At 57.0% G+C, this 25,268-nt stretch overlaps 1 protein-coding gene across 1 annotated transcript; it reads left to right on the forward strand.

Annotated features, from left to right (window-relative positions):
- Nucleotides 1-23,975, forward strand: CNTN2 (contactin 2). The gene is made up of 23 exons (XM_061362837.1): nt 1-167; nt 8,529-8,625; nt 12,549-12,693; nt 12,967-13,142; nt 13,408-13,503; nt 13,767-13,976; nt 14,600-14,699; nt 14,954-15,129; nt 15,764-15,900; nt 16,396-16,525; nt 17,369-17,519; nt 17,770-17,897; nt 18,249-18,424; nt 18,939-19,059; nt 19,393-19,551; nt 19,675-19,824; nt 20,540-20,610; nt 20,769-21,003; nt 21,396-21,511; nt 22,004-22,190; nt 22,481-22,593; nt 22,681-22,849; nt 23,156-23,975. Exons 2-23 carry the CDS (start codon nt 8,571-8,573, stop codon nt 23,263-23,265), a joined length of 3,111 nt encoding a protein of 1,036 aa, XP_061218821.1. The 5' UTR covers nt 1-167; nt 8,529-8,570; the 3' UTR covers nt 23,266-23,975.
- Nucleotides 23,976-25,268: the final 1,293 nt, after the last annotated feature.

Genomic DNA, 25,268 nt, shown 5'->3' on the forward strand with positions numbered 1-25,268 from the left:
GCGGGCGAGGGAGCGCGCACGCAAGGCGGGAGGAGAGGGAGGAGCACATCCTAATGCAGAGATGCTGCAGTGGCTCCGGGCGCACACAGCCTCGCTCGGGCAGCACCAGCCGAGCACTGCCTCCGAGCGCGGCCGCCGGCTCCGCCGCACGCAGCGCCCCGCGCAAGGTAAGCGCCGCTCTCCCTCCGTCCGCGCTGCAGGCACCGCTCCCCATCCACCGGAGCCGCCTCGCCCCGCTCCGCTCCGGCCGAGGGACCCTGCCCGGCCCCGCTCGGGAGCCAGCAGCAAGGGGGGTGCTTGGGGCTTCTGCCGCGGCGATGGCTTCGCGATGCAGGGGCGGGGATGGGAGGAAGCGGGGGCCGCGCTGTGTCACTTGTGGCAGCAGCAACGTCTCTTACGGGATAAGTCTGGAATATCCCCGTTATTTATCACTGCCAGGCTTCTCCTGGCGCTTCCTGCCTGGAAGCACTTGGAGAGCCTGCTCTGGGGGGTGTTGGGCATCTCGAATGTGGCGCCTTGCGGGGGGCTCATAGAGCTTTTAATGCACAAAACTACTTCGGCATCTCCAGCATCGGGGCGGGGGGCAGAGCCCAGAGCAGCCCCAGAGCTTCCTCTGCTTCCTCTCGGGCTGGGGTACCCCGAGACCCCTTCCCTACGCACCCGGGTGAGGGCTGGGAGATGTGGGCTGCTCCGGGCTCACCGGGGGCGTTTCGGTGCCTGGGCTGGGGGTTGCAGGGGGGCTCTGGGGCTCAGTGCAAAGCCACAGAGGAGCCCTTGCCCCCCGCAGGCCCCAGCGCTGGGATGGGCGGCAGCGGGAGGCCGGGGCTCCGCTCTCCCCGGGGTTGGTGCATTCCCACATCCTGAACTTCCCGGGCTCCCTCGTCCCTCCGCATCTCCCCACAGCGATCGCGGCCCCCCCGGCCTGCAGCGGGATCCCCCTGGCTGCAGCGGGATCGGTGCTCTGAGGAGACACCGGTTGCTTTGAGGGTGGGAAGCAGCAGCCTCAGATCCCAGGGCTGGGAGCAACCCCAGCCCAAGGCTTCCCCCTCACCCCGAGAACGGCTCCTGCTCCTCCCAGGCCGTGTCCAAGGGCACAAACCCGAGGCACAGGCTCTTCACAAGCCTTAGGAGCAGGTTTGCATCCACAGATGAATCCCTTCAGGCGCTTGGTCCTGAGCACAGCCCCTACTCGGCAGCACCAACCCCAAGAGCCCCTTGCACTGGGCAAGCAGCAGGTCCCAAACTTCCTAGAGACAGCTGCACTTCCCACAGGTTGATCAGAACTATCTGAGACTAAAGAGAGCAGAAAGCAAGAGGGTCCCACCGTGCCCAGGCGCTCCCTGGAGCGCCGCGAGACAAAGGGATGCTCACGCTCCTCTCCATCACCTGCTCAGTTACTCTGAACCCGAGCAACCACGACTCCTGTCACTCAAACCCTCTGCAGGGAATTTAATGGCCTGTGTCATTTGCTCTGCATTTACCATCACCAGAGCCTAAAAGGCAGAAACCCCACGGTGCCATTAGGGAGGGGTTTCCCCACGCACGCAGACCCAGAGCTCACGTGCATTAAAGCCCAGCCTGGATGCTCGGCCACCTGCATGCTTTGTGTGTGTCCAGAGCCCATGTAATCCATGGAAAGCCATGGACCCAATGAGGAGCAGACACCTCCCAGGTTCCTCAGTGCCTTCAGCACCCCAAAGGACTCCTGCAGCACTCTGTGTGCGCAATGACCATGCCACCACTCTCATCTTTTGAGATCGCTTCCCTGGAAGGTGCTGGGCATGAAGGAATCCCACACAGTGACCTAGAAATCATCACATCCCAATGGAGCATCCCAACAGCTCCACAAGCAGCTCAGGAGCCAGCAAGCCCCAGGCTCAGCAGCCCAAAGCATTGCCCTCCTGCTCAGAACAGGTTTAACTCCATTTCACAGGGACTGGCTTAACACAGCACTGCCTGTAGTTATCCTACAGCCCGAGGCACATCTCCCTCCTTCCTGAATCAATCTCATGCACCATCAGCCCTGCTTTCCAGGGATGAGGAACCAAAGATGCCCAGGAAGGCTTGGGGATGGGCTGGTGGCAACCCTGTAAGCCCAGGGCTCTGCAGTAACGGGACCACATCGCTGCACACATCCCCTCCCACCAGGGCAGTTTGCAGTGTGGCCACATGAAGCTGCCACACAGGAAACCCCAGCATTGACCAGGGGCTTTCAGAGAGGCAGAAAGAAGCCAGAGAGGTGCCTTAGAGTGGTTTAAGACTCAAAACCACAGAGGTGGAAGGGAAGGAACACTGAAACCCGCTGTGATAAGGATGCATCAGGCTCTTTGTAGACACCTCCTGTCTGTTCCTCACACTCCACGCCTCTGGGTGCTTTTGGAGCTGTCGAGAGGGAAATCAAGGCAAGGAAATCAAATGTGCTCAAGCTACACAAACGCTCTTCCCTTGAGCCCAGACTGTTTTCTTTGCTACAGCACTCACCCTTGGTCCCATTGCCCCAGTGCAGTCGCAGCATCCAGACCCTTAGCAGAGGGATGTGCAACCTGGCACCACGGGAGATGTCCCCAGGGAGCACACGACCTATTCCCACCCACAGCCAGTTGGGGAGCACTGAGCCCAGCCCCGTCCTACATGATTCCATGTATTATTTATTGCCCAGCATGCAGGGCTATCAGTCCTGCACTAGGGAACCATAAAGCAGGGAGCCCACAACAGGAGGAAGGAAGAGGATCTGGTTTGTGCTGGTTGTTGCCTGGCACTCTCTGGAGACTGAACCAAGACAGGAGAGCAGGTTGGACACAGAGATGATGCCTTCCAAGCAGCACAATAAACACACCATGACTGCAGGGATACCCTACCCTGCTCCTATGGGGAAGAGCATCCCCCCAGCATCTCACACCCAGAGTTACAGTGCGGCGAAGGCAAGAGCTGAGGAGCCGTGGGGCTGGGGAGATGGGTAGGGAGATGTTAGGGCTTCCCCTAGAACACATTCCCCAAGCTCTGCACTTGGTTTCCCTCACTACAGCCTCTTCCCAGGCCCAGCTCTGCCAAGGGAGGTACCAGAGGAGGGGATGGAGCCCGGCTCCATGGCAGGTAGGGAGCTATTTATACCAGTGCCACATCAAAGAGGTTCTGCTGCTGACACCACGGCAGCGCTAATAGCACAGAGTGGGTGGGTTTGGGAGGCTGACAGTGCTGAGGGTGTCCCGGGGTTCAGTGCATGGAGCTGAGCTGCAAGAGCAAAGGAAAACCTGCAACGGGAAGCTTGAGTTGGGAGCTTGAGTTTTATGCTGGGGATGACAACAGCAGCGTGTACAGCCAGGCCCTGACTCACTTCCATCCCTCCTGCCTGTCCCAGCATCCCCTCCCCTGCAGCTCCAGGGCAGTAACCCCCATTGCCAGGCAGGCTGGAGGGAGCCGCAGGGGAGTGTTGGGAACTGCAGCATCCCTGACCAGGCCCTTAACACGGATTCCAGGCACACACAGAATCATACGGCCCATGAATCACCATCACCTCAAACACCCAGCGCTGAACTGGAGCCACTTGTGGCCTTGCTTTCAAAGGCTCTAAGCATCCTTCCAGCTGCTATCGACTCGGGCACTGAACACTCTTCAGGGAGAGGTTAGGAGCTGCGGGCTGGCGGCCCCGGTCCAGCCCCGTGCGTGCGCCCAGCAGCCAGGCAGCTCAGAGCAAAGCCTCCTCCATCCCCTCTGCCCCGGGCCTGAGCCCCATGGGAGCTCTCCTGGCTCTTTCTGTTGGTCTGCTTTGCTCTCCAATAACCTGTGCTGGTGCCTGTGGTGCTCCAGAGGGCTGGAGCCAGGCTGGGAGCTGGGCTGGGGCAGCCTGGAGAGGAGAAGGCTCCTGAAGGGGAGACCTGAGAGCAGCTCCAGTGCCTAAAGGGGCTGCAGGAAACCTGGAGAGGGGCTTGGGACAAGGGATGTAGGGACAGGGCAAGGGGAATGGCTTGAACCTGCCCGAGGGGAGACTGAGCTGAGCTCTCAGGCAGAAGTTCCAATACGGATCCTCACCAAGCCAGCTCCCTCCCAACTGAGTCAATCAGTGCCTGATAAAACACAGCAGGGCAGCAACGGGGCTGGGCTCAGAGCCCACGGCAAGGGATGCCTTAAGCCTCTGCTGCCCCAGCCCGCAGCACACCAAGGGTTGGGGACATCAAGCGCACTCCCCATGCCCTGGTACATGGATGTGGGGGCCCAGACCTGCTCCGGGTACAACCCGGTTTGCACCCACTGCAACCCCGCAGCATCCCCGGGCTCACAGGCAGGGCTGCGGCACCAAACCCACTCAAGAGGAAGCACCAGGAGCAGCCCCAGCAACCGCAGCTCACTTCTGTGGGAGCAGCAAAGCAGCTCCACAGGCACTGCGCCCACACTGGCATCTTGGTGCCTTCCTCCCCCGGCAGCAGCTCCAGAGGCAGGCAGGATGCGAAGGAAGGGACAGGGACACCAAGGCCTCCAGCGCCCACCAAGCCAGCAGCAGATCACACAGGGACAGGCTCCGAGCACCCTTCCCAACAGAAACCCCTGCTCCCATCACCTCCACACAGGGTCCTGCAGCACCACAGCTCCCACCCCCTCCTCTGGATGCTCAAACACCCCCAAATCAAACATGAACACCCCCTTACCTCTCTGCAGCAAGGCTCCCATCTCTGCACTGGGCTGGGAGGGCAGAGCCCACCCCTGCCTGCAGTTATACTAACGAGGGCTGATTGTCATTGCCCACAGCTGGGGCAGGGGCCAGGGCAGAGGCACCAGCACTGATGGGGCCTGGGGAAGCTCCTTGTTCCCTGCTTCGTGGCCTTGCTCCCATGCCAGGGCCCAGACCCCCTGCCCCTCAGCTGGGTATTGAGCATCACAGCCCTGGCACCGCTCCCCTGCCCGCTGCCTGCGTGGCCCAGGTGCAGAAGCAGCAGTGAGGACAGAGACTGGAACTGCTTTAACCCTCCCCGCCAGGGCTAGAGGTGCCCCCGTGCCCTCCTGCAGGCAGGACTCGTGGTGCTGTGGGTGCTGTGGGTGCTGTGGGTGCACAGCGCATCCCTGCGGGGATGCCTCAGCCCATTGGGCAGGAACAAATGGATCTGAACAGATCCAGCTCCAGCCCCGGCTGTGAGCACCATCTGCCCTGAGCATCCTGCTCCAGCATCCCCGAGCGCACCGGGGCACAGCTCTGCTCCTCCCCTCTCCGTCATGGAATCATGGAATGGTTTGGGTTGGAAGGGACCTTGAAGCTCATTCAGTCTGACACCCTTAAGGCCCCTTCTCAATCTCCCTTCTTTCAGTTTAAAGCCATTGATTTCTTGTGTCCTACAGGACACAGCCCTGCTGCAGCTGGGACAGGGACCAGAGCCAGCAGGCAGGGCCCGCAGCACTCCTCTACCTTAGGTCCTGGAGCCACCAACACACCTGAACCCGAAAGGCTCAGAAAGGGCTTAGTGCAGAGCTCGTATCTAAATCAGCCTCCCCCGAGCACAGGCAGCGTTACAGGAGGACAGATACAATAGAACCATGTGCCAGGCACTGAAACTGTCTGGAGCAGGACAAAATGTACCTCAGCTTGAAAGGGTTCACAAGGCAGAACACAGCAGCCATCAAAAGCGCATCCTTTCCAGCCTCAGCAGTGATCCCTAAGAGACACTGAGAGCACTCCTGCACCCGGAGGAACGCTGCAGCCTTACATGAACACTCATCACCGACCCACAGCAGATCGAGTTGCACTCATTTGTTCCGGGGACATGGTGACATCTGCCCCGTTCTGGCCATGTCACCTCCCCATCTCCTACCAAAAGGCACTTCTGGCCCCTGCATGCCCAGGGTCCTGCTGGAGTCACCTCCTCTGAAGTGAGACAAGGACCAGGCAGCGTCCCCTCTCCCACAGGCTCAGAATCTCTCTGCTGCTCTTTAACTCTGCTTCCATGGTAATGGATCCCTCCCAGGTCCAGGGGGGATCCATGATAATGGATCCCATGATAATGGATCCCTCCCAGGTCCAGGGGCTCCAGAGGACAGGGCTAATGCAGCGTGCCCATGGCCTCCCTTGCTACTAGTATTAATGACAGCATCCATTAGCAGGGATGACAGATCCCCTTTCAGTACAACAGAAGGCTCCTGAGTGACTGTCAAAATAGCCCATGAAGAGGGGTAAGAACAAGTTCCCATGGGCCCTCTTCTAATTAAGGGGGAGAGTGGGTCTAAATCTGAGCTGCAAAGCACACAGCCACTCTATGGAGAAGCGAGGGTTGGGTGCAGGACCCAGGGCTCAGGGTCATGGCTTTAAGGTGCCCCCGGGGTCCCAGCCCATCCCAGGTGTCACCTCCCAGTGTCAGGGCCTGGAGCACAATCTGATCGTGGCACTTAGGTGCCGAGGCAATCAGGAACACACTAAACAGGATCCCAGAGGATTGGTTCATCCGCTCTCCAATTGCAGACTAACGCAGTGTCAGCACTTGTGGGCATCGCTGCTCCTCTCCCCTGTGCTCACTGCACCTGGAGCTCTCCCTGGCTATCACATTCCCAAGGCTTTTAGAGAGGAGCTCAAGCTGGGCTGAGGTTGCCCAGAGAGAAGGACAAGCAGGAGCAGCAGAGCTGCAGCCGGGCAGTGCCTTCACGGGCACAGGGTGAGGACTCAGCCCCAGAGGAGGGGCTGGCAGTGATGGAGCTGCCACCGGGTGCAGGAGCAGCTCTGGTGCTCGCTGCCTTTCCCAGCACTGGGCACTCGGTGAAGAAACCAAACTGCAGAGGCTCGGAGGAGTGAGCTCCTGAATCCGTGCAGGGCGAGCGCCGAGCCCAGCGCTGCCTGCAAAACAGAGCGGGCTAAAAGCTGCTCCTTGTCCCAAAGTGCTTACGAGGGGAGCACAAGACCCAGGAGAGGGGGAACAATGAGGCAGTGTTTGCTGCAGGGCCGTGGGTTCAGGACACTATCGGGGCACGATCCAAGTGATTTCATGTGACTGAGTCACTTCGGGCTGCGGGAGCGAGCTCATGGAGCCGCGGCCGTGTCAGCGCATCTCCCCCGCGCTGTCCCTGCCGCCCCTCGCCTCAGCCCACTCGGTGGCTGCAGCTCCCACTCAGGGGGCTGCCAGGTCCGGGTTTAAGCAGGGAAGGAGCAGCGGAGGGCAGGGAGGGAGCTTTCTGGTCCCTGCATCCCAAACCAGGCTGGGGTTCTCTGAACATCTCCCTTCTGCCTGCGGGCACAAAGAGCCCCTCCGGGGCTGCCCGCAGCAGGATGCGAAGCGAACACGGGGCTATCGCTGTTTGCTCAGGTGCATTTCAAGGGCTGCCGTTAACGAGCAGGACACTGGGGGGGGGGGGTTAAGCAGCCGTGTGCAGGGGCTGCATCGCCCAGGGTAAGGAGTTAATCCCTGCTCGGGGGGCAGATGGGCAGGGAGAGCAGTGGAAGCGGCACCAGCTGGAGCAGAGGGAGAAGCTGCGCCCGCAGCCCGGCTCTTGGCAGCCGGGGGCTGCGTGCTGGGAACGTGGGGCTCTGCCTCCGTCCGCGCTTCATCTCCGCAGCCAAGACAAAGCGAGGGGGGAACCCCGGTCCCCACATCCCGCTGGGCCCGAGGGGAGAGCGGTGTGTGCGGGATGCGGCCCCGCGGGGCTCAGCCGGGCAGGGACAGCGCAGGGACCAGCTCCGTGGGTTCTGTTTGCGTTCTCATCTCCATTGGGAAGCCCTGCTCCACCGTGCCCAGGGCATCAGGAGGTGCTCGGTGCACTCTCCACAGGCATTAAACTTGGAGGGCAAGCAGGAAATAACCCAGCGCTGCGCAGCCGCTCCACTGGGTCCGGTGCATGGTGCTGAGCTGGGCCCCCAAAGCCCCTCCAGAACAGGGGATGCCACACAGGAATGGTCAATCCCTGCCTGAAGGCCTGGAATTAAAGATGCTTTTCCCCCAAATAACGGGAACGAACGATTTCTGTGGGCTTCTGGCTGTGCTTTTACTGAGAAGTGCTGGGAAGGAAGCCCTGTTTGTGGGGCTGGGAAGGATACGGGATGGGAGGGAGGAGGAGGAACAATTCCCAAGCAGATCTCTCACAAAGCAAAAGAGCTCCTTCAGCCCCTGCGTGTTCCTCTGGATGTTTGTCCCCGTGTGACTCACCCCGGGCCTGTGGCCAACGGGGATGAGCAGCTGGATGCTGGACCCTGGAGCCGAGGCACCGGAATGCTGCGGATAACTGCTGGGTCGGGGCAGTCCCAGGCACAGGCACAGGCTGGGGGGACAGGAGGCTCAGAGCAGCCTGAGGAGGGCTTGGGGTGCTGGTCAATGAGAAACTGAACCTGAGCCGGGTCCAGCGTGTGCTGGCTGCAGCGCAAGCAGAGTGAGCAGCAGGTAAAGGAGGCTGCCCCATCCCTGGCAGTGCTCAAGGCCAGGTTGGACACAGGGGCTTGGAGCAAGCTGCTCCAGTGGAAGGGGTCCCTGCCCGTGGCAGGGATTGGGACAGGGGGAGCTTTGGGGTCCCTTCCAGCCCAAACCATTCCCTCATTCTAACTCCTGTGTCCGTGTCTCGCCCAGGGCCGCCGTCCCCACGCACCCTGACCCGGCTGCAGGTGCAGGATGGGAAGCGCCGCTGGATTTGTCCGCACATCCCTCGCTGCCATCACCCTTCTGGGTAAGTGCAGCCCCCACATCCCTGTCCCATCCATGGCAGAAGCCAGAGGGGCTGCTGGAGATGCTGAGCAGGAGTCCCCCAGGGCATGCAATGGTCATGGCTCATCCGGATGCGCCTCTCTGTGCTCTGTGATGCTCAAGCCCAATTCTCTGGTGGTTTATGCAGCTTTGCCCAACTTCCCTTTGTTCCACCCAAGGACAAGGACAGGGGTTGAGACACAAGCCTCCCCCTTTCTCAATTCAAGTTCAGGTGAAGTGCAAGAGATGCAGAACCTGCAGCAATGCCTTGGCAGGAGCAGCGTCCCTCACAGCCAGGCTGTGCTCGCCTTGGAGCAAGGAGGAATATCCTCCTGCCAGCAGGACACACTCTGAGGATGCCTTTTTGGCCATTCCCCGACTGCAAAGGTTCCCCCATTCCTCAGGGACCATTTCTGCATCCCGGGGAGTCTCAGGCTGCACCCAAAAGGTCCCTTTTCAGCAGGGAGATGTTTAATTTCAGACCACTGAGACCCAGATAATGCCTTCAAGGTAATTCACCATCCCGGGCAGAGGCTGCTCGCCTGTCCCTATAAATATCTAATTACCTTTTAATGTTCTCCGGGTCCCCGAGGAGGCAGAGGGAGGGGTGGCTGCCCTACATTGGGATGCAATTAGCCTGTTTGGCAATTGGTGTGACCCGAATCTGGGGGAGGCAGGAGGACGGAGTCGGGTTCTCCCATTAACCAGCTGAGCTCGTGCAACTCGCTCCTCATCCAAGCTGAGCCCACAGAAAATGACTCAGTGTAAAGCCCGTGAGGGCCTTTTCCTCTCGACCTTTGGCTGATGATGGGATGGATCTCAGGAGCCAGCTGGGACACAGAGAAATGCTCCCTGGGAACAGGAGTGAGGAACCAGCTATAGGTAAGGCTCAAGGAACCAGCTATAGGTAAGGCTCAAGGAACCAGCTATAGGTAAGGCTCAGGGAACCAGCTATAGATAAGGCTCAAGGAACCAGCTATAGGTAAGGCTCAAGGAACCAGCTATAGGTAAGGCTCAAGGAACCAGCTATAGGTAAGGCTCAAGGAACCACCCCAGCATGGATGGAGACCCAAACCCTCCAGATCCAGGCTGTCAGCTCCAGCCTGGGAGGCGGGGTTGGCCTCACCGCCCCTGCCTGGGGTGGCTTCCAGCAGCATGGAAGGGTTCACACCTCCTGGAGTGCTCAGGATGAGGCTCCACTGAACGAGGCCATCGGGAAGGGCTGAAAGCTCCCGCTGCAGTGACAGCCCTGCAGAGCCCGCAGTCCCGTTCCCATTGCTCCTGAGGAAGCTTCTCCCTAAAAACAACCCCGGGCTCCCCCGGAGCCGCACTGGGAAAGAACAGCTCTGATCTGGGGCACAGGCGTCTGCGTTCGGCTTCCCTGTACCCGCAGGAGCTGCCCAGCTCCAGGCTCCACAGAGGGAACGCAGCTTCTGGACACCCGGGCTTTCCAGGCCTGGCTTCCAGCGTATTCCCCATCCTCGGAATAACGCTCCATCCATCACCCAGACACCGCACTGTCCCGCCAGCAGCACACGTCACTCCTTGTGCTAGGTGCAATCTCCAACCTGCTTTTCCCACTTTCACCTATTCCTATTTGTTTCGGTGTTAACATTTACCTTCCCTAGTAACCAGTGTGTTCCAGAGAGGCGCACAGTGTATTTACCATCCCTCCTGCTCTCCTAGCTGGATTTTAACACACAACGTAGGGCTGCATAAGGCAAGGTCACTGCTTCCTGCAGAGCTGGCTTGCAGGTTTAAAGAGCTTTAGTTTGTGTTTGTCTTCTCCCCACTACCCAAATGACAGCGCCCAAGGTTTTGTAACGTCAAGAATGGGAGTGCTCACCTCAGAGGAACTGAGCTTTACCCCTCTGCTTTGCTCTCAGCTCCCGGTTCCAGCCATATCCTCACCTTGTAACTGTTGAGTGATGACTTTAACTGCTGCTCTGCTTAATGACTGAAACCCAGGCATTTCACCCTCACCATTAAGCAGACACCTTGGAACTGCAGCTAAAACCTCACCCAAACCCCTGGCATCGATTACATTAGAGAAAATCAATGCCTGACAGTTGGAGTCCATAACCTTGGCAGAGAGAAGGGGAGAGCAGCAGGTAACAAGGGGTGCAGAGTCTGGGTGGAATCAGAGGGGACTGTTAATGTAATGTGGCTTGATCTGGAAAGAGCACCCCATTAGAAGCAGCATGTGAGTGTTAGTAATAGATATTTTAATTGTAAAGACATAGAAATTATTTCCCATACGCTACAAATCTCAAAATTAAAGGGGTTTAGACCTTAATCCATTCACTACCACTTATAAGAACACAATTAACACCCTCCTTTCTTACTAATTCTCTGCTAACTCATTACTTCCCTGGCTGCTCTGCAGTTATTTCCTTCAGTCCTGCTCAGCGCAGCCATCACTGAGAGCAGTGCTTACACACGCTTCTCCTCTGTGAACAGAACTGGTCTAGAAGGGAAGTGGCACCCACACTGATGGGGAGGGAATGAGACACTGAAGACACCGCTTTTCCCCTCTCCCAGAGCATCAGACGCAGGCTACAGCCACTGTCCCCTGTGTGACAGTGGCACCACCGGGTTCCCTTGCAGCAGCAGCACATCCCTGCTGCCAGCACCGAGGGCCTGGTAATTGCCTGATGCTCGGACACAAGGAGCAGCTGCTCCAAGCCCACGGAGCCAATTATCTCCCATCCCACCCTCATCTCCGCATGCAAGAGCAGCCGGAACACGGGCTGAGCCCCGGGAGCTACAGGTAAAGGGCTGCTTCCCCCGAGCCCAGCAGTGCTGAGCTGCCCGTTCCCTGCTGGAAGCTGCTCTTGCATAAAACATCACCCTGGCTGGAGCCACTTAATTTAACCGGTGAGCATGCTGAGTGCTGGGGGGAAGGAAGCAGCTTGCTGGCTGGCACGGCAGTTTGAAGATGGTTATCCATTCACATACAAAGCATGGAAGCATCCTGGAGCTCGCTAAGCTTCTCGCTCCAGAGGCAGAGGGGAACCGAGCTGGAAGCTCTCTGCCTCAAGGTGGCCGCATCCCTGCTAAGGGACAGGGTGCAGGGAGGGAGCAAGCTTCCTGGGGATCATTATCCCAACAGCTGCTGCTGCAGCAAGGGATTTCCAGGCTTTGTTCTTCCTTATCTGCACACCCATCTCCATGCAGCCTGTGTGGGAGGGGTCTGCCAGCACTCGTCCCCCATCTGAGACGCACAGTGAGGTGCTGTGGATAGCTGGTTCCAGTGAAACACCATCACCACACCAAGGGTGACACAGTGCAGGAGAAGGCAAGTTCTTCTGTTCCTCCTGTGCCTATGCCTGAGCCATACCCAGAACCAAACCCGTGTCTGAACACTACAAAGGAAGCCTCAAGCTCATCCCATTAGCTGAACAGAACTGGTACCAGCAGCACCAGTTTGCACCCCAGCAAGCAGCAGGTTTGAGTCGTTGAGAGCTGATGATGCTGCAGACACGGGGATGGAGGGGATCTGCAGGGAGGCAAGGTCCTGGTGAGGATTTCACAGGAACCAACCAGCCAGTTTGCACAGACAGAGGGGAACCAGCACGTCCTCACCGCAGGGACACGGAGGGCATCCAGGGGCTCCCAGCTCCAGTCTCTGTGCACAGGTCTGCAGGAGGCACCCGTCAGATCTCCTTCATGTGCAGCTCTTCAGGCCCATCTGGTCCCTCTGTCACAGCAGAGATGGTGTGAGATGCTCAGTGGGAAACGCACGTTATCTGCCCAGAGCCCCGGCTGGGGCTGGGCTCACATATGGGGTGTGATTTTCATGTTGCTCTTCCTTGGTTCTGGCGCTGGCAGGGCCCCCCTACGGAACTGGAAGTGACAAGTTTAGAACCAGCTGAATGGAGCTGAGCTTCTCTTCCCTCCTTGCAGTGTGGTGCCAGGCACAGAGCAGCACAAGGAACTATGGGCCGGTGTTTGAAGAGCAGCCAGCCCATACCCTCTTCCCCGAAGGCTCAGCAGAAGAGAAAGTCACCCTGGCCTGCCGAGCCAGAGCCAGCCCCCCCGCGACCTACAGGTGAGATGTGGGGCACAGCCATCATGGAAAACCCACCACCACGGGAGCCAGCCTCCCCATGCACATGGGATGTGCCATCCCTCCCAGGGCACAGGCTCAGTCTAACCCAGATCCCACCAAAGCACAGCCTGCAGCAGGCACCACGAGAGCTGCAATGAGGATTTTGGACGAGGGCCTGTAGGGACAGGACAAGGGGAATGGCTTTAACCTGCCAGAGGGGATCCCAACCCAAACCATTCCTTGATTCCATGATTTATACCGTGCTCTTGGCAGGTGGAAGATGAATGGCACAGAGATCAAGATGGAGCCAGATTCCCGCTACCGGCTGGTTGCAGGTGACCTCGTGATAAGCAACCCAGTGAAAGCCAAGGATGCTGGCTCCTACCAGTGCGTGGCATCCAATTCCAGGGGCACGGTGGTGAGCAGGGAAGCCTCCCTCCGCTTTGGCTGTAAGTTTGTCTCCACCAGGTAAATGAAGTGTAGCCACATGGACTGGGGTAAACTGAGCCCCCTGCTCACATTAACAGGGGTGCGAAAGCAGCTTTTCCATGCGTGAAACCCAGCATCATCCCTGGGCACTTCCCATTACTGTGTGATAGTTTTGGCTCTCCCTCTGTACAAGCATGCACAGAGCAGCCCATGGAGGGGGGTCAAAGGCAGCCCCTGCTCTGGCTGCCCCCTTCACCATGGACAGGTTTGATTTTCCATGTTTAGTTTTGCAGGAATTCTCTGCAGAGGAGCGTGACCCCGTGAAGATCACTGAGGGATGGGGAGTGATGTTCGCCTGCAGCCCCCCGCCCCACTACCCAGGTAAGCATCACCCTAGCAGGGACTGGCAGCACTGCTGGTGGAGAGGGACAGCAGATAAAGGGATTCCCAGCCGCGTGAAGCACGCCGTGCTTTGCCTTGGGAATGCCAGGGAGGTGGATTTGGGTTTCATTCAGCAACAAGACAGAGGCAGGGCTTCTCACATGGGGAAAACAAGCACCACCCAAGGAGCACCTTGGGCTAGAAGACAGCAAGCGGGGCTCAGTCGCACCCCCACTTGTGCACGTTGCTCCCTTTCCCCACAGGCTTATCCTATCGATGGCTCCTGAACGAGTTCCCCAACTTCATCCCAGCCGACGGGAGGCGTTTTGTCTCCCAGACCACGGGGAACCTTTACATCGCCAAGACAGAGGCTTCTGACCTGGGCAACTATTCCTGCTTTGCCACCAGCCACATCGACTTCATCACCAAGAGCGTGTTCAGCAAGTTCTCCCGCCTCAGCCTCGCTGCAGAGGGTCGGTGCTCCGCCATTATCCCACAGGGAATGGGAAGATGCTCCCCAGGGCAACAGCAGCCTCGCAGGGGGTTGAGGAGCTTACAGAGGTGGTACCTGCCTGGAACCCGGAGGAAGCAGCCCTCTCTCCAGGCTTCACTGTTCGTGTGCCTACAGACCCCATCAGAGGGGTCTGTGTCTGTAAAAGAGGCAGGGCACAAGGCTCACAGAGCCCTGAAACTCCTCTGCCTTTGGTGACCTCGCAGAGGAGCAGCCAAGGAGACCTCTTGGGCAGGGCAAAGGGAGTAAACAGGTAGGAGATGAAGGAGAAATAGCCCTGAGGCCGGGTTGGACACAGGGGCTTGGAGCAAGCTGCTCCAGTGGAAGGGGTCCCTGCCTGTGGCAGGGGGCTGGAGCTGGAGGAGCTTTAAGGTCCCTTCAACCCGAACCATTGCATGGTTCCATGAGATGTTGTGAAGAGATTCTGAGTCTTTAGTAAGAGCTGGGTTGAAAAGAAAATTGAGCTCGGCCTCTGCTGCCTTCTCCGAACACAGGGGTTTGGGAAGCAGCAGAACTTCCCAGTACCCCTGCCCTTCCAGACCTCACCTGTGCTGTTTTACAGTCATCGGTGCTCTCCTTTCACAGATGCCAGGCAGCACGCCCCCAGCATCAAGGCCAGGTTTCCTGCAGACACCTACGCTCTGGCTGGGCAGATGGTGACGCTGGAGTGTTTTGCCTTTGGAAAGTGAGTGCCGCATCTATTGCCCAGGAAGGGGGGGGCATGGCAAAACCTGCAGCTTCAACAACCCCTCTCCTCAATGGGTCTGCTGGAGACCAGAGATGGAGGGGGAGCAGGAGGAGGAACTGGCCAAAGCCATCTGTCCTGCTGGCCACGGCCCAGCGGGGATGGGAGCTGGGTGGCTACATGGGGATGGGGTGTGCTGCAGTGCAGCAGGGGGGACCCAAGAGCTGCCCATCACCAGCTTTACTCTCCCATAGCCCTGTTCCTCGGATCAAGTGGAGGAAGTTGGATGGCTCCCAGTCCTCCAAGTGGATCGGCAGCGAGCCCCTCCTGCAGATCCAGGATGTTGGCTTTGAGGATGAAGGCACTTACGAGTGTGAGGCTGAAAACATCAAAGGCAGAGACACCTACCAGGGCCGCATCATCATTCAAGGTAACACATTTAAGCACATGCTTTTCCAGAGCAAAACAACATGCTCCAGGCAATGGACTGAGCCTTTGGGAGGGAAACCACCAGCTCTCATCCTGCCTTCTACCAGCCCTGATTTTGCAAAGCCCTAACAAAGACCTGTAGCGATCACTGGTACCTCCCCTCAATGGGTACATTTAGGCTATAGCAAGTAGAGAGAGCTAACTTGCTCTGAAATCATTCCAGCAACAATGAGGTAACAGGGGAAGGGAGAATAGTGGTTACAATCAATCTTGGCTCTGAACCAAGATCTTCTCCAAGCCCAGGCTGCTTCCACAAGGGCTAATGCTTGGAGCTGTTAATCAGATCTAGCCAAGAACTTAACCCAGTTACCTTAGTCTGAATGAAGGCTTTCCTGAAGTTCAGGGCTAACTGCAGCTAGAAGGGAACCCCTAAAATTCTTCCTCAGATCTGGATTCTGCCTCAGTTTTGTGCAGCAAACACGCACGGCTGCAGGCAGAGCCAGCGAGGCTGCAGCCCCGCATCACTGCCCGAGGGCAGGGCTGTTACTGTGGTGACACAGGCTGTGCTGAACTCGTGCCAGCAGCCATGGCACAAAGCATCCTTTGCGCGGCTCCCACCTGCCCTCTCTCTGCAGCTCAGCCGGAGTGGCTGGAGGTGATCACGGACACGGAGGCTGACATCGGCTCCGACCTGCGCTGGAGCTGCGTGGCCGCTGGCAAACCCAGGCCCGCGGTGCGGTGGCTGCGGGACGGGCAGCCCCTGACCTCCCAGGTACCAGCACCCAGGTCTGGCAGCGAGGGCAGCTCAGCCACAGCCCGCAGTGCTGGACCTGCTGCTCCCCTGCTTCAGAGCGCATCTCAACCCCGTTCTGTCATCCCGCATCCCATGTGCCCCCATGAGGCTGCAAAGCAATGCCACAGTCCTTACCCACGGCAAGTTCCCTCTCCCGGCATTACCATCCCAGCCATTGCTTCATGCAACTACAGGGACTCACAGCCAGTTACCAGGGTGGATAAATAGCACCTTGGACCTGTCTTTGTATGACCTGCACATTGCTGCATAGGCACTCCGAAGTCTCAGCAGAGCACAGTGATGTGGGGTAGTGACTGGACAGACATGAACACATCCTGCGTTTCCTCCTATGGAAAACCAGGCTGGCTCCAACCTGGCATCAGAGTCTGTAATGAAACTCAATCCTGAACACACGAGGCTTGAGTTCCATTTGTGTTTTTCTCATCTAATGGGTTCGTCCTCTTGTTTGCACAGAACCGCATTGAAGTGAGCGGTGGAGAGCTGAGATTTTCCAAGCTAGTCCTGGAGGACTCTGGCATGTATCAGTGTGTGGCTGAGAACAAGCATGGCACAGTATATGCAAGTGCTGAATTAACAGTGCAAGGTAATTCCTCACTTCCCAGTGCTCTGGGTTTCAGTGGGACACTGAGGCATTTTAGATCTTTTCCTAACAACCTGCGCTTGTGATGTCAGAGTGAGATAAGAGCAGACAAAACCGGCTTCACTCACCATTGGGATGTCGTTGCTGGTTCAACGAGACCCTTTACAAGCCTTGAAAATTGACATCTTGTGTAAATTCAGTAATGCTGGAAGAGAACAAGGACATCTGTTTAGTTACAGAAAGTGTACAGGACAGAGAGCAGCAGCATGAGCTCTAACCCAACCACACAACCTCCCTCTTTTGGAGAGGAAAGAGGCCAAAGAGTTCAGTACCCATTCAGCCTTTGATGGGTGCTGACTGGAACTGGGCTGATGCCAGCCTTGGTCCTTATCAGTCTAAAAGCTTATCTTCTCTGGTCAGGGAGAAATTAAAGGCCCTAGTCCTCCATTGCCCAACATTAACACACTGCAACAGATAAACCCCAATTGTGTGTCTGCAGTTCCAGGAGGAGCTGTGGGCAAGCTGGATGCCTCCACTGGTGACCTGGGTCAGGGAATTGAAGAGAATATCCTCTACATTTTCAAAAGCAGCTGTTCTTGTGTCTCTCAAAGACCTTGCACTTGTTAGGGTCATACCCCATTGCTACTACAGCACATAACATCTGCCCTCCTGGTTAGAAACCAGCCGGCAGCCGAGGAATCCCTCCTTCATCTTGCTCACCAGATACTGCCATGCTTCTGTTACCAACCCACCTAACAACAGATGGATCCCTACTTACCTGGCACTTCAGTGTTCCCATCGCAGCGTTTTCTAACCATGCCTCAATCCTCTTTTTCCCCCCTGTAGCCTTAGCACCAGATTTTAGACTAAACCCAGTGAAGCGACTGATCCCTGCAGCCCGAAGCGGGAAGGTCATCATCCCCTGCCAACCAAGAGCAGCACCTAAAGCCACCATTCTCTGGACCAAAGGGACTGAACTTCTGGTCAACAGCAGCAGGTAGCAGCACAGGGTCAGCCTCTACCTAGAAACCATAGCTAAAACAATGGGTTTTTCTTGCCAGAAGCCTGGACTTGATGACCAAAGCGCGCTGCTACGTCTATAGCTTCTTTAGAGAACTCCTACGAGTCTTTTGAGCCCTGTCTTTATCACCAGTTCCTCTCAAACCAGCAGGTGTTGGAAACTGTCAGGTGCACGGAGTGAACAGCCACTGTGACCTTCCTCTTGTGTGGTTCTTCTTCCCTTCCAGGGTGACTGTTACCACAGACGGCACCTTGATCCTCCAGAACATCAGCAAATCTGATGAGGGGAAGTACACCTGCTTTGCTGAGAATTTCATGGGCAAAGCCAACAGTACTGGGATCCTCTCTGTTCGAGGTAGAGACGTTTGCCTTGTCTTGGGGTCAGTTGAACAAGAGATGTCTAAGAGTGCCACGATTTTCCTTATGCTCCCCAGAATCAATGCAGTACTCAGGGAACCAAAGACATTTCAGCCTGTGGAGCAGCAACCCTCCTGCCTGACCCCCCCAGATCACCCCTACCAACAACCAGCCCTTGGGAAAAGCATTTCCATTTTCTAACCACCTTCCTCCTGTAAAGCCCCAGCCAGCAGAGAGGGAGGACAAGCTGCAAAGCGTTAGCTGGTCTGGATGCTCAGCAGCACTCGTGTGGAGCTGGTTGGTACATGGACATTTGGAGCTAACAGCCCTCCCTGCTCTTTCCCTGCAGATGCCACCAAAATCACACTGGCACCATCTAGTGCTGACATCAACGTAGGTGAAAACGTCACTCTGCAGTGCCACGCGTCTCACGACCCCACTATGGACCTGACCTTCACCTGGTCACTCGATGATTTCCCCATTGACTTCGACAGGTCGGAGGGGCACTACCGCCGGGCCAGCATGGTGAGTAGAAAGGGCAAGCAGGGCTGGGGGAACGGAACAGAAAGCCCATGGGTCAAGGTGAGGGCAGGGAGGGATCATTCACCAGGTACCATCCCGGCCAAAGCAGACTCAACCTGGGGAAACTGAGTCGCTACCAACCAAATCGGAGCCGAACAGCGAGAAGGAAAACCCAAAACACCTTCCCCTCACCTCTCTCTTCACCCCTGAATCCTCCACCTCCTCCCCACCAGGGGCACAAGGGGACAGGAATGGCTCATCCAGTCCAACCCTGCAATGAGCAGGGACATTTTCCACTCGATCAGCTTGTTCAGAAGCACATCCAGCCTGGCCTGGAACGTCTCCAGTGACAGGCGATGTCTCCAACGTGATAATCCATGGGCTTCACAAACTCTTGGAGCTACCTCTGTAGCCCCTCCACTACCAAAACCTTGCCCCACAAAGCCAATACCTGGTTGAATGCTGGGTGTGATCATGCGTGTTCAAGTGCTCTCCCCACTGTCTTTTCCCCACGCAGAAGGAAGCTATTGGGGACCTCAGCATCTTCAACACGCGGCTGAAGCACTCGGGGCGGTACACGTGCACAGCCCAGACCGTGGTGGACAGTGCTTCGGAGTCAGCCACGCTGACTGTCAGAGGTAATCTCTCTGTTGTAAAGTCCCCTGCTCCTCACAAGCCTGAAGTCACAGCATGGTCCTTGCAAGGAAGCAGCTTCTCTTCCCATGAGACCAGCTCACCTAGAATCATAGAATGGTTTGGCTTGGCAAGGACCTTAAGATCATCCAGTTCCAACCCCTGCCATGGGCATCTAACATTTGACCTGGATGCGAGAGGCTTATGAGCTTTTCCGGAGGCCAAACTTGGAGGCTTCCAGAAAAGAAAGGCCTGGTTTAGGACTGGCCCAACAAGAAGAGCAATGAGCCTCCAGATCTCCCAGCTCAGTAACATGTCTGTGTCTCCCATCACCCCAGGACCTCCAGGCCCCCCTGGGGGGGTGGTGGTGAGAGACATCAGTGACAGCACGGTCCAGCTGAGCTGGAGCCGGGGCTTTGACAACCACAGCCCCATTGCCAGGTACATCGTGGAGGCACGGACCCTCCTCTCCAGCCACTGGAAGCAAATGCGCACCAGTAAGTGTCCTGAGGGCAGTGGTGGTGGCATGGCCCGTGTGGTGGGCACCAGCTGGGCGCCCAGCTCTTGCTCTGTGCTCCTATGCTCTATTTGTCCCCCTCTCCTGTTATTGGATTATATAGATCCTGTAAATATTGAAGGCAATGCGGAGACAGCCCAAGTGGTGAACCTCATTCCTTGGATGGATTATGAGTTCCGGGTCTTAGCAAGCAACATCCTCGGGGTTGGGGAGCCGAGTTTACCCTCCAGCAAAATCCGCACCAAAGAAGCAGGTATGTGCAGGGGTGCTCAGGGGTGGAAGGGGGAATCCAAGGTACCTGGGTGCTGGAGGGGGAAGGCTGGCTTGCAGCATGCCCTGGTCACAAATAACCAGTCATCTCCTTGAGGGCTCCTGGAGGTGATGCCATCATATTTACGCCTCTTTGCCCATTTACATGTCAAAGACGGAGCAGTACTAGAGCTGGCAGCTCACTTCACCAGCACGAGATACAGGATATTAAACCATTATTAATCCTAGCCCCAGATCCTGTACTTTCTGGGCAGTAATGCTTAGGAAGAGCCCCAGTAGATCACAGAGCACAGCTCTGCAAAGACAAGGTAAATTTGCCAGCAAATGGCTGTGAATGTTCATTCTATCTTCTGCTGCTTGCATGGGCAAGGAGAAGGGATGTAAGAACAGCAGAACTGCTCTTCACACACCAAATGCACATGAAATCATTTGTTAAAGCTCCCCTCTATATCCCTGCTTTTGAGCTTGATTCTTGTCTCCTCCCGGGTGTGCTGCCTCCAGTTAAGCTCATCAGGCACTAGGCAGATTCTGGGCTATGATATCTGACATAGTCAGGGCTGGAAACCCAGCCCAGCACTTTGAGAGGAGCTCTCCAGGCCTGGCTTACCCCCAGCCTGTGCAGTGCCTGCGCTCATCTCCATCACTGCCCTTGCCTTAACCCCACCTCTGCTGTCTGCTCTTGTCTGGGGACCTGACAGCACCAACGGTGGCACCATCTGGGCTGAGCGGAGGCGGCGGGGCCCCCAACGAGCTGATCATCAACTGGACGGTAAGGGCAGGCTGGGGGAGGGCTATGGGGAGGAGCGGGCTCCATGCCCTCCGAGCAGCCGGTGCTGCAGGGTGCCTGCGAGCCGGGCGCTGCGCTGGCTCCAACGCCTTGCTCCTTTGCATGGACCAAGGCCCCTCTCTCTTCCCATTCCCTCCCAGCCGACGCTGCGGGACTACCAGAACGGGGACGGCTTTGGCTACCTCCTGTCCTTCCGCAAGAAGGGCACGGAGGGGTGGCTGACAGCCAGGGTGCCGCACGCCGAGTCGCTGCACTACGTGTACCGCAACGAGAGCATCGGCCCCTACACCCCCTTCGAAGTGAAGATCAAAGCGTACAACAGGAAGGGAGAGGGACCGGAGAGCCTCACCGCCATCGTGTACTCGGCAGAGGAAGGTAAAGAGGGGCTGCAGAGGCTCTGAATGCACCATGAGCCAACCAATGCGTCCTCAAGCAGCTCCCGGCAGAGCTGGGTCTCTCTGGGAGCTCAGCAGCAGGAGAGGTTCCTTTAACTCAGAGCAGCAGGCAGAGGTTCCACTGTAACACTGACCTGTGTCAAACACACAGGGAGATGTTTCCCTCTAACCCGGAGCTCCAGAGCAGACACATCCTCACAGCACACATCTGTGGCCCTGCTTGTCCTATTAAGTCCCTAAATCCCTTCCTCCCTGCACATAACACCAGCTGTCTGCCTGCACGGTAACGGGGAGAGCCCTTGGTTTCAGTACTGCCCTTGTGCTGCCTGGAGGTAGGAAAAGGATTTTCTTCCCTTTTGTTGTCTCTTTCAGAACCAAAAGTGGCTCCATTCAGGGTTATAGCCAAGGCTGTTGGGTCCTCAGAAATGGATGTATCCTGGGAGCCCATTGAGCAGGGAGACATGACCGGAGTGCTTCTGGGCTATGAGGTACGAGCCTGCATGTGAATGAGAGACACTGAAACTGAGCCTGGAACGCCCAGCAGAGAACATCACCCAGGCTCAGTGAGATGGCATTTTGCTTCCAAGGATGGGGGATAACTAATGGACAGCACAAGCTCTAATGATGCCAGTGCTGCTGCCCCACTACTGAAGGCTGTCACCTTATTCCCAAGCAAAATGCACAAATACCAAAGAGTCTCCAGCACCGGCTGTGGGTGAGGATGGAAAGACACTGGCACAGGGTGCCCAGAGAAGCTGTGGCTGCCCCATCCCTGGCAGTGCTCAAGGCCAGGTTGGACACAGGGGCTTGGAGCAAGCTGCTCCAGTGGAAGGGGTCCCTGCCCGTGGCAGGGGCTGGAGCTGGAGGAGCTTTAAGCTCCCTTCCATCCCAAACCATTCCATGCTTCCACGGATGGACCTAGTCTGGTATTTGCAGGAGCTTCTACCCTGACTAAATCCACCCTTCCCTTTCCTGCTCAGATCCGGTACTGGAAGGATGGTGACAAAGAGGAGGCAGCCGACAGGGTGAGGACGGCGGGGCTGGTCACATCAGCTCATGTAACAGGCCTGCACCCCAACACCAAGTACCACGTGTCGGTCAGAGCGTACAACCGGGCTGGCACCGGCCCCCCCAGCCCCTCCACCAACGTCACCACCACCAAGCCCCGTGAGTGACCCTGCTTTGAGCACGGCCCTCCCTGGGGCTGCTGCTTCCTCCAGAGCATCCCCAGTGACCCCTGGACCCATGGCAGCTTTATCTTGGTGCTCTAACACCGTTTAGAGTAGGCCATAGAACTCCTGTGCCTTGCATTGCCTCTGAGACCTGAGCTCAGAGTAACCTCTGCTGGGCTCAAACCAACCACGGTGGTGCCATGAGCACCGTAAAGCCTCAGGAGGCGGCTGTAATGAGCACAGCCTCCTCATCGATCCCTAACGTCCTTGGTTTCTATCTCTCAGCACCAAAGAGGCCACCTGGGAACATCTCCTGGACTTTTTCTGGGTCTACAGTCAACATCAAGTGGGACCCAGTGGTGGCGAAGGCAGATGAGTCTGCAGTTACGGGCTACAAGGTACAGGCAGGCTGAAGCTGGCTTCTCCTGTAGGTGACCCTAAGGAAAGCAGAGCGCACACAAACTGAGCCTTGCCCTTTCCAACAGATGCTTTACAGGCAGGATTCCCACTCGGCTCCCACGCTGTTCCTGGCCAACAAGAACCAGCTCGACATCCCTGTCCCTGAAGACTTCACCCACGCCTTTGTGCAGATCCGGGTGACGGGCCCCGGCGGAGACGGAACCCCAGCGGAGGTTCACATCCTCCGCAACAGTGGTAGGGGCCCTCCTCTGAGCACACCCCCTCCTTGCAAACACCCACCCCAGGGTGCTGCACACCCCTGCAACAAGGTGCCGGGCTGCAGGGCATTCACTGCAGCTGCTCTCTGATGGGCAATGAGCTGGCCATAGCACAGCGGGACAGTAACCGCTGTTCTGCTTTAGCCCCACTCTCCCTCCCTGGGACAATCCCAACAGGAGCAAGCCCAGCTCCAGAGCCACCGTTTTACCAACCTGCCCTAAGGGCACCCGCTTGTCTCAGTGCAACACAACAGTCACTCCCTGCCTGTTCCCTTTCCTGCAGGGACAAGCATGATGGTGGAGGACTCCGTGACGAGGCCGGTGCCACACGCCGTCACCATCACAACTCACTCTCTAGTACTGGTGGCCCTGATCAGGTACCTGGAGCTCTGACGATGGCCACAGCAGCAGAGGACTCCGGACACGCTCCCTCCCAAGGCAGTGGGGAACTCCTCAACACTTGGCTGCTGCAGCATCACGTTTGTGGCACGGCAGCACTACAGCAAAAGGATTGACAACGTGGCTTTAAGGCAGGAAGAGGGAAAGAGCCTTTTTTTTTGGTGGTGTTTTGGAAGAACATGAGCTTTCCTACAAGAAATGGGTCTTTAACCGAGATTAAAGCTTTTATACACAAACAAGTGAAGAATTCCACATGAATTCTGACAGCAACTGCCCCCACACTGCACCCAGTAGGTTTTCTGCCTTATGAAGCCATGTACTAAAATAACCAGACTGCTACATTTACCCTGTGGTTTTAAACATGTACAGTGAATTTTGGGGGGGGGGGGGAGAAGGGAGGTTGGGGACTGAGATTTCACAGTGATCACCATGTTCCATCCCAAGCCCACTCACAGCCATCTCTACCGGATCATGGGACAGGATTCTGCTTTCCCCACTCAATACACAGCCCAAGGAGACAAAGCCACGAGAGGGATTGATCTCTGCCCCATCCTGAAGAGCACGGAGCTTAGATGGTGAAAAGCCTTTTTGACGACCCTGGTGTTAACTTGCAAGGCCAGCCTCCTGTTTGTGCCAACTGTTCTGCTGTGAGGTGCAACGTTCCATGTTATCCACGGCCCATATGCTCTGGGGTGGTTTTCTTACACTGTTGGCCTCTTTCCTTAGCTCCTGGGAGGGAGGAGAAGGCGTAAGGGAAAAGGAGACAGTTCTGCTAATCCAGAGAGGCAGCCCTGCCTCCTGACGGAGGTGTCAGCATCTCCCATTTATTAGAGAGAGGGTCTTAAAGGAGGAACTAAAGGGGTATCAGAGAAGTTAAACAGGAGCTGGAGACTCAGGAGCCAGCCCTGGGGCAACAAAGTTCAAGCCGGGCTCAGCTTCATCTCCCTCCAGCCACGATGCCAGGCTCCACTTGGGGCTGCGAGCTTGAGATCCAGCCAAGGATTCCAGCTCCAAGGCTGGCACAGCTCATGTGAATGGGAGGGCTGATACCCCAGAGAAGTACAGGGGGAGGTGCCCATTAACTAAAATGGCTGGGAATAGAGGCTGCATATGAAAATCTGTCTCCTGGTAAAGCAACCGAGCAAAGTCAATGAGAAGCTGATTTATGTTGCTCCCTGGTCAGATCCCAAGGGCATCCCTTCACCTTCCTCCTTCCCAGTGGATAACACCGATGGCCCAAGCGCGCTCAGCTCCAGCACCACTGGACACAGGCAGGGCTGTGCATGGCAGAGCACTGACACACGGGTTGTAGGTACCAATCCCTGCTCTCCCCAATCCACTTGTGAGGATGGAGAGACACTGGCACAGGGTGCCCAGAGAAGCTGTGGCTGCCCCATCCCTGGCAGTGCTCAAGGCCAGGTTGGACACAGGGGCTTGGAGCAAGCTGCTCCAGTGGAAGGGGTCCCTGCCCATGGAACCGGATGAGCTTTAACAACTCTTCCATCCCAAACCATTCCCTGATTCCATGATTTTAAAAGTACCGTGCCTTAGGGAGCATTTGAGAGATGACATAAATCCTGGCCTCCCGGAGTCCTGCTATGGGATAGATCCCCAGGATCCCATCACAATGTTTTTAGCATCTGGCCCACCAGAAGGTAAATGGGGGTAGGTTCACAGCAGGGGATGCAGACAGGAGGCCCAGGGGTGTTGAGCAAACAAGAGCAGACAAATTAAAATAAGCATAACAAATGAGCCTAAGCATCCCTCACCAGGGGACCTCCCTGCTCCCTTGTAGCCACTGGGATATAGTGGGAAAAAGAAGCCACCAGCTCCATGCTGATGGATGCCTGAGACAGGCAGTGAAGGCAGGGACCATCACCCCAGCGCCTGGCCTGAGCCTTCTCCAGGTCCCTCTACAGCTCTCCATGGCCTCCCCCGTCCATCAGGACAACAGCTACCCCTCGGTTCTATCTTTGTACTATTGATGTGCCTGAAGA

Source organism: Neopsephotus bourkii, unplaced genomic scaffold (assembly GCF_033783945.1).
Source record: "Neopsephotus bourkii isolate Nb327-2 ecotype Australia unplaced genomic scaffold, CSIRO-AGI_Nbou_v1 NB_1139, whole genome shotgun sequence".
In the NCBI taxonomy this organism is placed as follows: Eukaryota; Metazoa; Chordata; class Aves; order Psittaciformes; family Psittacidae; genus Neopsephotus; species Neopsephotus bourkii.